The 13,527-nt window shown below is 34.6% G+C and overlaps 1 protein-coding gene across 1 annotated transcript; it reads left to right on the top strand.

The window, feature by feature from the left end:
- The first annotated feature begins 707 nt into the window (after nucleotides 1-707).
- On the top strand, nucleotides 708-12,931 carry LOC138332565 (glucose dehydrogenase [FAD, quinone]-like). Its single transcript, XM_069280569.1, has 11 exons — nucleotides 708-2,963; nucleotides 3,583-3,791; nucleotides 4,050-4,239; nucleotides 4,921-5,049; nucleotides 8,108-8,229; nucleotides 8,714-8,881; nucleotides 9,682-9,832; nucleotides 11,028-11,191; nucleotides 11,918-12,095; nucleotides 12,460-12,688; nucleotides 12,886-12,931. Exons 1-11 carry the CDS (start codon nucleotides 2,834-2,836, stop codon nucleotides 12,929-12,931), a joined length of 1,716 nt encoding a protein of 571 aa, XP_069136670.1. The 5' UTR covers nucleotides 708-2,833.
- The last annotated feature ends 596 nt before the right edge of the window (nucleotides 12,932-13,527 follow it).

The raw sequence follows: 13,527 nt of genomic DNA, 5'->3' as shown, positions 1-13,527 counted from the left end.
GTATTTTGATATATATCTATAAATGTGTTTTAATATTTTATATTCAATGTTAGATAGACATCTTAAGAAAGATTATATATATGGTGGAAAGAACCAACATTAAAGTGGTCGTTAAGAACAATTTAAGAAACAAACTAACAAATTAATTTTGTGAATAAAACCGTCAAAAGCACAATGTTACATTTTTACTTCATATTTGTGTTTATGATTACATTTGAATTAAACAGCTTCAGTGTTTGTCTCTATATACTATGATTCATTTAGCCATACTTAACCAATAAAGAATTTGCAGGTATTGTTTTAATGTCCCTCCTGCAGGACGGTAGTGTCAATATGTTGTCACGGGTACTCGGTGATACGGAGAGTTTACGTTTTAGAAATATAAACTCCACACAGTTTTGTCGCTATGTTCACTGTTAGTAGAATATGATACCTAATCGTTCAGGAAATGTTTGATGTTGGGTTTCTCTGGTAACATCTAATGACCAATGGTTCCATAGCAAAACCTGTAGTTAATGACAAATTCTAGAAATTAACATTTTTTTTTAAAACAATGCTTTGTGTTGGGAATTTAGTGTTAAAAACTGCTTGTGAAATGGAACACTCAGATATATTGTCATTCGCCTGTTTTATCATTAAGAGGTATTTGATTTATATATTTTCACCTACGAATCTTATATAGGAAAACACATGGGAATACGGGGGTTTCGAGATCCCAAAACGACGTGAGTAAAGTACTATTTACCGTCGATTAGTCCCACCTTCCGGTGATTATGACGTCGTCATTTGACGTGAGTTTCGTGACGTCATAATCACCGGAAGGTGGGACTAATCGACGGTAAATTGTACTTTACCCACGTCGTTTTGGGATCTCTAAACTCGAAACTCCCGTATTGTAAGCTCTCATTAGTAAAACAGCAACATCCAATAAAAAAAATATGGTAAAACCAATTGTAATAACTGGCCACCAAGTGCTTATTACTTTCCCAAAAATCTATTACATAATTTTATATACAGGGAATTTGTAGATTTCCATTTTGAAACGAAATGATTTAATTTGATACATAAAAATAATTACCGAGGATTTTGTACGGCGACATTGTAATGAAAATTATCAGTTTCTTAGCTAGTACAAAGCGGTTTATGATGAGAGTACACTCAGATTTTTGTGTTATATCTCAATAACATCAAAAAATTCAATTAATCCTTATAATTCAATTTACGAAAGATAACCTCTTCAATACTCAAAATTCATTTTGGGACTCTTTTGTCAATGAAATCATTACGCCGTCATCTTAGCCGAACAGAAGCAACGTCACAAACGGAGACGCCATTTTTTCCTTTATGGGCTGATAAAGTAAATTTGTAAGCCAATGCAAATGCTCATAACAAGCAAAATTGAATTATATTGAAGAAATTCACCAGGTAGGTGGCATAATGGCTATGAAGTACTTATTTGTTATGGTGTGGATGGGATGACACTACTGCGTCACAGTATCGTCGAGTGATGGATAGAATACAATACTATGACATAATAGTGCCTTCTTAACTACTCAATCTGTGTTTAGAACATTAACATCAGCGGCATCTTCATTTCCATTGTACATTAGCATGCGAATTCTTCAAACAAGTTCTAATGTTAACTCTTGATTTCTGACTTTAGAATCAAAACATTTTGATAAAATAGGGTAGTGGCATCTTCATTTTCAAATGGCATTTACATGCCATTCTTAAAACAAGTTCATAGACAGTTAAAATATAACTTCATTTTGACGGCTTTGTCCAACGTTTAATTATAACAATAATCATATTTATGCGAAACAAAGGAAACGGGTTAATCCTACATTTCGGGTTAGCAATTGAAGGATTAAAACAATATCACTTTAACTGGTTTCAAAAGAACTCGTCAATTTCCGTACAATGTTTTTTTTTCGCCAGTGTCTTTTCTCATAACATAGCTTGGCTAAATATAAACGGGCGAATATTATCTGGGTGGGAGTTTACTAATGTTAACTGATATCCCATAATAGGTATACGTATACGTGTATACCGTATATATCGTATATACGTAGTTGATCTACCCTTGGGCAGTCCGGTAACAGGTAAGACTAGCGTTAATGTTTTGATTACTGTATAAGCTGTAAGTATGCCGTGACCAATCTGAACATTAATCATATCAGAAAAAGAAATGTATAATTACCCATGTTGTTTTATACACTGTATTTATACTACCGTACAGTGGTCAGTGACAATCATACTTCTGCTATAAAACATCCACGCTACTAAATGAGATGTAACACTAACGATAGAAGAATCCTAATATGTGACATAAATCAAGGTTTGAATTAAACAGTTGCACTTCAATGGCGAAATTATGATGTTGCGAAAATTAAATATCCTATTTTCGGGTACAAATGGCGGAATTTGTGAGTGGCGATCATAACCCATTATACGGTAACTATAAAAACTTCGTGTTGAAAAATATAAATGTAAATTACGTTATTTTTTTCATAGACTACATATATGTACATTTCAGTAATTACAAAGTGGAAAGCCATGGGTTAACATATAGAGATATAATGATATTATATAATTGATTGATTCATTAGATATTTACGTATATTAGAGACATACCTTGCCTGATTCACATTTTCTACACTATTTCCCTTATTCAGAGGAAATAAGAAAACTTCTATTGCTATCTCTTTCCTCATTTTCCCTTTTCGTGAAATCATAATGAGTACTATCCTTGTGATATTGGCATTCCCTATCCTGATTTCTTTCTTATTTCACAGATGATTGTGTTTAGAAGATATTTCGTTCACGATTTCTGATGATGAGTAATGTTCAATTACTATGGGTTTTAGTAACTGCTCTAGTTGCCGTTCTGTATTACTATCCTTCCAGCCGTAGTGGTAATGCATTCCCAGACACACTGAATAACACCTATGACTTTATAATAGGTAAGTACTGTATCATCTCGGACTTATTTTGTCATATAGCTGATAAGTACTGACATTTCTAAGTCCATGAAACGTTGTCAGTATTACGTACTATTTATCTGTAATTATGTTATCGGGGGTCATGTTGTACTGCACGCGCGAGTTCAGTGTTTATACCCATCGGTTTTAACACTAATTACTTGGTTTCCGAATAGATAAAATGGCCACCAACTTCCTTAGCAGCGATGAACGATACACAGACAGCATCTGCAAACCATTTGAAACATAGAATGCTTTAACTTCCATTCTTAGCTGAAGTTGAAATATTGACACAGGAAATAATCACATGATGCTCTTAAAATACGCAGGTTAATGAGAAAGATATCTGTGTCATCAAGAATCGTTCTCTTAAAATATAATTTTACTTGAATTTATATTTGGTAAGGTCGTCGACAGAGTATCGTTACAGGTTTTACCTGGATTTGCCTGGTTAACGTAGTAACGTAGGCAGGAAACGTTCATTATTTTGAATCATCTGGTTGTATTCGTCTTGTACTGTTTCGGAAATTTTTATACAACCACTTATGAATAAGTAAATCTTTTAATAAAATCGATTGTCATACGTAATTTTCTCCATCAGTTGGAGCTGGTTCGGCTGGCTCCGTGCTGGCATCAAGACTTTCTGAAGACACGACCAACCAAGTTCTTCTTCTGGAAGCTGGAGGCTTTCCTGAAGACAACCCTAGTATCATTGTACCGGGGGAAGCTGGAAAGTTAGTAGGATCTGATCAGGATTGGATGTTTGTTACTGAGCCACAGACAGATGCATTCCTTGCGTTTAAAGATCAGGTAGATAAGCCTTTCGTTTTTATCTTGTAATTGTCTTACCGTATTACCGTACATCACTGTGACTTACATGTATAAGTTTGACCTGGATTTTTGTGACAGTCATTGATAAAGCGTAAAAATAAATGATATCAAGATTATAATCGCGTGCTGATCTTTTATGATGTGATTAGAAAGGTCATACAAATCAGATTATGGAATAGACAATAATTCAAAGTATTCCGTTAGTTTACATTATCATTAAATCAACTTGTAATACAGAGATCATACTGGCCGCGTGGAAAGGTTCTTGGTGGAACAAGTGCTCTCAACAACTTACAATTTGTCCGGTGCAGTCGTCATGACTACGACAGCTGGGCGGCTGAAGGATGTGAGGGTTGGAGTTACAGGGACGTCCTTCCTTACTTCATCAAATCAGAAAATATCCAGATTGAGGAATTAAAGAACTCAGGTAAAACTGATGTCTGGATCTAGTATTATTCAATGCGTGGACTTTTACGCACCTGCGTCACATCATTCGTACTGGAGCGGTAAAGGTTTCCCGGCATATAACTACTAGTACTTCACCTTTGAGTTGCGAATTTGAACATCTTGGGATAGTTGCCAAATGTTGGCAATTGACTGTTTTGTACGTGTACTTTCCTCCGACTTCTGAACGCATTGCATCTATCAATAACCTGGCTGTTAAACGGATGTTAAGCAAAATATGTCTTATCCCAGTTCTGATAATCGATATCCATCCGTAATTACACTCAGCCATCCCAAGTCGAGGATAATTTACGCATAAAATTGACGTACACAGAATATTTGCTCTGGTAGTTCTCAAGTTATAATTCAATACCATAGTGACCCATTCAATATTGATGCATCTATATATGCTAAATATTGGTTATAGAAAGAAACATTCCATCATTTAACAAAGAAAAACACAGAACAGCGGTTACAGATGCTTAAATTATACAGATTTAATATGCACATGATTTTGTATATATTTTAGGATAAATGACTACATCTTTATTTCCAAGGTATATGCTTATTTGATGTATGTATATCTACACAGTACTATTTGGGTTGTTGTATAACTGTTACAGCAATCAGTGGAATATTGTTTAAAAAACAATTTTTTTCAAAGAATACCATGGATCTGATGGGCCAATACCAATAACCAGACAGATTATTACACCGATGCAGCAGCTTTACATGGACGCAGGTGTTGATCTTGGTTACAACGTCACAGACTGCAACGGAGAGGATCAGATAGGTATATATTCAAACGATATATGTAAGACAAGGATGTAATATTAACTGTGAAGATAAAAAAGATTGTCGCATTGCCAAAGTAGTCTCATCCTGTTTTCAGACACGCCTACAACAAACATGGTCACTTTATCTAGAATGAACAAACATACGTTGGCAAGAATCCTGTGTTACCCGAATGCACCGTTGATGTTATTTGACTGATCCATATCTAGACATTTCGGTTAAGTAAAGCCTTCCTATTATGGTCGAACACTTCCAAAAACGATACCTGTCGAAGCCATCAAAGCCAAAGCAGAAGCAGATCTAGAGACGGTCATCAATGTTTAAGGTAAATATTGGTGTTCGCCAGGGATGTCTGCTGTCACTATTACCCGTTCTCTTGGTTATTGACCGAATTAGAAAAAAATGCTACTTGTGGAAAAAACAGCGGTTTACAGTAGACGCTCTTGACACAGCTGGATGACGTTGACTTTGTGGTCGGCAATGCGCCCTTGTCACTGCAGCTGAAATCAAACGGGTTTAGACTTAGAATGAATTAGACAAAAACAGAATGAAAATCCACGCCACTACCAATACACCAGTCACAGTGAGCGGGAAGGCAAGCAGGAAAGTTAACTTAGTTACTAAAGATATTTGGTGACAGACAGGAGGGATCTGATAGAGATGTTTTAGCTACGATTGGAAAAGCCAGACCAGCTTTTACTTTGTTCAACAGAACACCCGGATAACGAACAAAGGACCTAGACGACCCCACAGAATATCCAGACGCTTTTCTTTAACACATGTTTGAGGCGCATCTATGTACACAGTTGCAACTTCCGATGACCAGAGAAGGTTAGAAATTGAAATCTGATATAGGGTACGGATGATCAAGAACAAATGGTCAAACAGATTCCACGGAGAAAAAAATGGCTAGATTAGCCCTGACCTGGAAGAATGGAATCAACAAGTACAAAGCAGGAGAGGCCAGTTCCGAAACAGCTGACATGGAAATAAGCAGTCAGGGAAGAAAAATGGTTCGGCGTAGCAATAGATGTTCATATATGACATATACTAATGAGGCCGATAAATGAGTTAGTAAAGTCTTTGTATTGGCATAGAGGGCTCAAAGAGCCATAGATGTTAAAAGGTCGAAATCAGAAACTCTTGGCTTTAATTTTAACTATTTCTGCCTGCAGAGGTAGCTGCTATGATGTTTCTGGCTTCAGAGGTAATTCTGACAAAATGTTTGGAATTCTAAAATTAATGTGACCATAACATTATTGACCATTCACTACACCCACATTTATTCTTGACCAATCAAATAATTCGGAGTAGAATAATATTCATCCGCTATCGACATGTCTGTCAAACACTTAGTTGAATAATTCAATTGTGCTTGTTACGAGCATTTTCGTTGGCTTAAAAAATCCTTTATCAGCCCATAAAGGAAAAAATGGCGTCGTCGTTTGTAACGTTGCTTCTGATTGGCTGAGATGACGGCGTAATGATTTCATAGACAAAAGAGTCCAAAAATTATTTATTGATATTGAAGAGATTATCTTAAGTAAATATTATTATAAGGATTAATTTGAATAGATTTTTTATGTTGTGGAGATATAACACAAAAATCTGAGTGTACTCTCACCATAAACCTCTTCGCGGTTTATTTAGAGTACACTCAGATTTTTGTGTTATATCTCCATAACATAAAAAATCTATTCAAGTTAATCCTTAAATATCGCTTTGATTTATTTTATTTTATATTATGTTATTACATAAAGATGGCAAATCGGGGAGATAAGTGCTTAATATATTTTCTTTCAAAGGATCACATTGATTTTCTTTATTTCAAACCAACACGTAATTAATATTACTATACGGGTTATAGTTCAACCTATTCGATCAAGGATGTAAAAACCCACACGTCCAGCTTTCAACAAAATAACAAGAAAGTGCTATTTGCCAAGGACAGAAACAGCTTGGTATCGCCACTAAATGGACACATATACTACACAGCGGATGTGTTACATACCTCACACGGGGTATATACTCTACATGTGTCGTTTGTTAGGCTATTGTATAATACTTGTATACCATCGACACTTGTTACTGCTGCTTCCAATTATATACGTTCCTAATATTGTTATTTTTAATAAGCGAGGCATATCATATCCACGATACACCATGGGTTACTGTCACTGTCGTCATATCCGTACCTGGACTGTATAGCATAGCAAAACTGAAGGCAGTTCAGGATAAAGATATATTGATCATTTAAAAGATTTACAGAGCCGAGAGCGACGCAAAACCTGAAAGCCATACAATGTACTGTTATTTGATTCTTATAATGGACATCAAGGGAACAAAATACCTGTCCTGTTTTCTCTGTTGCCGGACACAGAGAGCTTTAAGTTTTGCTATTGCATAGTCTAGAGGTGGATAAAGTAATATCGTTATAGTAATCCCTGTATGACATGTACCAGGATAGCGTATATGTGCAGGTTGAAAAGCTGCAATTCTGTCTACACCTTTACAAATCACAATACATTAAAAACTCAAAAGTTGGGATTATATCATTCGGCACCATTTACCTCTTTTGATTTCTGTTTTTGTCAGTTATCTCTTAAGTTTGTGCCTTGATACTTAAATATTCATAAGATTCCTGTCAATATGCATAACATAAACGTAGATTTCCGGAAGTGTTTATGTGAACAATGTGAGAAAAGCATCCATTGCATGACATGTCAATGATATATAACGCAAATAGTAATTGTTTATATGTATAATTGAAAGATATATTTTCGTTTTCGCGTTTATACATTTTTATTTATTTTAGTAATGTACGTGATATTAACCACCATACAGACTGGGGGTGGAGAGATATTTACCGAATCAAGCAATGATTAACTACCGGTCTTATTTTGTAACCTCACCACCTAAATAAAAATATGTTGCAACGGTCTTCATGGAAATCAATTAGTAGTATTTCTTAGGAAATCAATGCACATTTTTAATTGCGGAATATCATGTAACGATTTTAGAAAGTATCGAAACAAGTAATATCTGTTTCTGTTTAGGGTTTTGCTGGTCACAGACAAATCAGAGAAATGGCGAGCGATGGAGTAATTACAGAGCTTTTGTTGAGCCTCATACAAGTCGGACTAACCTTCACATCAGTCCAAACACCGTCACAACTAAGGTACTGCGTCATCAAAGGAGTTCTTATCAACTTCCAAGTGCATGAAAAAGTTAAATGTGTATGCCAGACATGTAAAAATTCATTTTAACGAAAAATACATTTTGATTGAGTTTTGACAGCAAGTCATGCTTACATTTGTTTAGCCCAAACCGTTCACATTGGATAGATTCTGATTTATCAAAATGGCACAAGTAAATCCCAGATGGTGAAATATTATCACTAACCCTCTACTTCTGGGTGTTGAATTTGAACTCTATGCGGGTCATTTGTAATTCAGGTAATGGTTGTAGGTTTCTCTCCGCAAGTATTTCATGTATTTTCTGTATTTACTTAGCCTGACAGTCCTTATATAACTCTGTTAGAGCAAAAAATATTTTAATCAAACGAAGCTTTCTTCGATTTAGGATAATCCACGAGTTGTTCAACCTTGACTACGGTTGACCTTGCAAGCGGTCAATTTTTTCAATTTATATTTCCTGTGTAGATTATAATCAGGAACAAGAAAGCAGTCGGGGTGGAGTGTATTAGCAATGGAAGGAAGCTTCGATTGTTAGCCAGGAAGGAAGTGATCTTATCAGCGGGAGCCATCAACTCACCACATCTGCTAATGTTATCAGGTATAGGACCGAAACATCATCTTAAAAAACACGGGGTACGTTTCTCATATACAATGTATTTGGTTTGACTCAAAAAAGCAATTTGATTAAAGCGACCACTTCTTTATATTTCAAAATTAAAACATATATCAAACAACTTACTATATATCCCAAATCTAACACTTTCTCGTAGTTATAACGTTTAAAAGTTCTCACAAGCTATTCAATTGCGTGTGCTATATAAAACTGTAAAACTTATCGTGTGGGTGTCACCCAAAATTCATAATTTACCGTCCTTAAGGTATACGTAGTAAGGAGTAATGTGCGCCTGCATAAGACGGCCGCGTTATAAAAATTAAACTTTAATTTTTTTTTATCTAAATTGTTCATAAAGCGATGATAAGTAAAGTTTTAACGGTAAGCAAATAACTTTTGTGAGTCAACAAAAATTATCAATCTCGTTTTACATTTTCATTTTTAAAGCTTTAAAGAAAAATTTAAAGCTGTTTCAGATTTACCAAAGGTGAAAGCTATTTAAATTATTACTCGTCGTCAGACTTGTTGCTATTTTTTGAAATTATCTTCTGTGAATAAACAGACATTATCAACTCGAAATCGACGGGACCATAGGAAGGTTATTTGACTGTAATAAATTAATTTAGGTCTCCTTGATAATATATCCTGAAAAGTTAAAATTGAACCATTTTAAATTCGAAAGAAATCCGAGTTGGACGATTTCAATTTATGGAGGTACACTTTTATAAAAAAGTTAAGAACTTGCATTCGATCAATTTTAGTTTTATTATGTTTCGTGCCTCTATACGTATAAATCTTTTCACATATTTATAAATAATAGATTGAAGTACATGCCGATCTGCCTGTGGGAGAGAACCTACAAGAACACCTTTCACTGCCTCTGATGTTTAGCATTAATACAACTGCCTCAGTCACACTGAATGAAGTGAAGTCATTGTGGACTCAACTAAAATATTACATTTTCGGCACAGGTAATACAAAGTTGATAGAAACCAGTAAAGCATTTGAATCATAATGGCAGAATATATTTACTTGTAATAACTGTCTTCTCGTTTGAGATATAGTCACTTTGAGCAATAGATCATTGAATGTTTGCAGTTATATTGTAAAAAAGCATTAGAACTATCGTTGAATGTGGATTGCTGGTATTGTTCAACGATAATAATGAAGTCAGGGAGTTGAGGGAATATAATGATTTCGGTTGTCTAAATGTCTACTAGAGGGATTTCAACGAAACTTAATGACAATAATCCATAAAGCGTGTATAAGTTATATAAATAGAGATTGAACAGTGTTTTGATATCGTTAAAAGTGGTATGAACACCATGGGATACAGACATATTCATTGTAGCGCGTACAGACATATTCATGTATGTAAAACATGTCTGTATCCGATTGCGTTCATACCAGCTTTAACGTAATCAAAACACTGTTGACTCTATATAATTACATAAATGAGTCTATTTTTACATGTTCGTGATCAAAGTTAAAACGATGTTGGTTGCTAATCTGGGTAACTGCGGTAGTCAGGATGACCGAAGATATAGTTCTGATTTTTGAATGTTATAGCTGCAGTTTGGTATGAAATATAACAATGACAGCTTTGAATTATTTTTAAAATATTTTTTTTTCAATTAATCATATATCAATAATGTGTTTCTCGAAAAAAAAATGAGATAAACGAGGCTGGACGACTACCGGTATGTATCGTTGTCGGGGTAGTGATACGGTCTGAAGTGGTGCGAGCCGCCATATTTTGTTTTCAACCGAGGAAAGTTACTGTGCTATACCCTAATGGTGGTATGACCGTTGAGCTGCTGAATGTTTGTCATGAATGTATCGGTCTACGAACTCGATATAGACTTAATTCTTCAGAATCATGACTTTTATTTTATAGTACGGAGGATAGACAAGTGTTTGCATGTACGTGTGTACGCTAATTTGAACACAACTCCTCTCCCGTTGACTATATAGCGGCATATGTAAATATATGTATACCTTTAATATTCAGATTCAGAGTTATGAAATATATGTATACCTTTAATATTCAGAGTTATGATCCTTTGTTGAAAACGGGGTTGGGTTGGTGGGATTATAACTTGGTTGCCTAGAAGACAGTTCCAGTTTTGCACTAATTAATGTAGGAAGGATTATTATTCCTGACAGGTTATCTATCGGCTTCTCTCATGGAAGGTATGGCGTTTGTTTATGGGGATATTAACCAAAAGAGCGACACAGGAAGAACGCCAGACATGCAGCTTCGTTTTTCAACTAACCATATTTTTACTCCAAGCATGAAAAATATCGTAAACATGCATTTCAAAGATGAGGTACGCTACCATTTTAGCATTTTCAGTTTCGCAGACAACGGTAGTATTGATCCGTTTTGAGCAATTTCAATGTTTAACTACTATACTGTACTATACTAAGTGATCGTTGGTATTGCAGCATTCGTTTAAAACTCTCGGAATTATAATTTAACTACAATACCTATGTTAGCCAGGTAGATTACCGTTCCCGGAGATTCAATTTAGCGAATGTGCATTGGTCGCGATATTCACGTAAATCGACCAAAATTTGGTTATTGTTGTATGTTATTGCTGTTCAGCTGCTGTAAAGATTTTGTAAAATGATTAAGGGAATTCCCAAAATAATGATCCGATACGATCGATTAAATATGGTATTTTTTCTCATTTTTTCTCATTCAGGAACAGGCGAATTGGTATTTTTTTCGTATTCTTCAGTTACAAAATTTACTTTGCATCATTATAATAATTGTTCAGTTTGAGTTCTTAATTTATTTCAAGTTAACAACATTAAGAATAATTCACTGAGAAAAAAAACCCAACAACTTTACACTATGCTCTATATGAAAGAGGTATTAACTGTAAATGCACCAAAAGCAAAATAATGTCTTTTAAATCTATTTTTGCGTTAATTAAACACATATATACACGATTAAACATAAAATATTGTTCAAATGATGGGTATCGTTTTAATAAAGACTAACATATAGGAGAGTATGGTTGTTAATAATGATTAATTTCGTTTTAAAGGTTGCCGAAAAGATTTTCACTGCAAGAGAAGACGTTAGGTCAATAACAATATGGGCTGTGTTACTTCACCCCAAGAGTAGGGGGACAATACGGCTGACAAGTACTGACCCTTTTGATTACCCTGAAATTGACCCCCATTTTCTCCAACACCCAGATGATGTGAAGATGGCAATTCAAAGTATGGCAGCTTGTTCTTATCACAATAATTGAAATCACACAAAGATAAATAGGTTAAGCGATAAAGAGATCAATATATTATACAGGAGTCAAGATGTTCTTTACACTTTCATCATTAACATTTTCATAACATTGTAACATTAAGTCTACAGGTAAAATACACATTTGATATTCGACTACATAAATAATAGAAAACTACAATCGGGTAGATTTGTCATACTTATTAAGTAAATAGTATTAAATACATCTATTTTGAAAAACAATCGTTGAATGTGTTCTACTTCTCTGTTGCATAATCATTAAAAACGATAATCATGTAGAGTCAAACTAAAGAGTATTGCATGTATTTATTATTTTTCATGTAGTGGTTCGCTTTGTGGAGAAACTTGTCGATACAGAAACACTGCGATCAATTGGGATGAATGTTAATGAAATGTCACCTCTATATCAATTGTGTAATCAACATGAGTTCCGGTCTGATGTATTCTGGGAATGTTACAGCCGGTATTTCTTACTTAATTTTTGCCATGCGTCATCAACATGTAGAATGGGCGCTGTAGATGACAAAACGGCAGTAGTGGACCCACAACTAAGGTATACAAGTAAAATATATACTAGTTTGCTTTTAGATTATTGGCATTTTGTTCAAACTATATTAAAATGTTTAGTATTTTTCATCATTTGACTTTTCATTATCGTTATTGACAAAATAGCAGTAATTTAATAAAATTATATTACGTATTTCATGTAAATGAGCTTTATCTATTTAGTTAATTTGTCCTCCATTTTAGAGTAAAGGGGATATATGGTCTACGTGTGGTCGACGCTTCAATGTGATGAGGAACCTTACCGTCAGGCAATACACACGCACCCGTGACGATGATTGCAGAGGAAAGCTGCCGATCTCATCTTACCATCGATGGTATTCATGATTCAAGCTGCGATATATTCGTTAGATCGTTTTGAGTTGCTGACGCTGTTTCAAATATCATCTGAAGGATAGGATAGCCGAGGAAAGGTGGATAAATGGGTCCTTTTAAATTGTATATTGTTAATGCAAAATCTATTAAATAATTGAGAGAACGAAAGATCTTTACAATCGATGATCTTATCTTGATAGCCACAACTTGATATTCATGATCAACTGACGTTATATTCGTTAGATGTTTTGATTGCTGACGCTGTTCAAATCATTCTGATGGATAGCGAGGAAGGAAAGTGGAAATATGCATCCTTAAAATTTATAGTTAATGCAACTCTATTAAATAATTGAGAGAACGAAATATTAAATGAGGAGAATGCAGTCAAATTTAAATACTCTTCTTTCGATGCATATCGTCTGATTTGACTATGTTATGTCTGAGAACAAAACAACATATATTGATGGAAAAACTATTAACTCATAATATGTTTACTTTGATATATTTTGATGT

This window comes from Argopecten irradians, chromosome 10 (genome assembly GCF_041381155.1).
Source record: "Argopecten irradians isolate NY chromosome 10, Ai_NY, whole genome shotgun sequence".
NCBI classification, from domain to species: Eukaryota; Metazoa; Mollusca; class Bivalvia; order Pectinida; family Pectinidae; genus Argopecten; species Argopecten irradians.
This window is presented reverse-complemented; position numbering and strand designations above follow the sequence as displayed.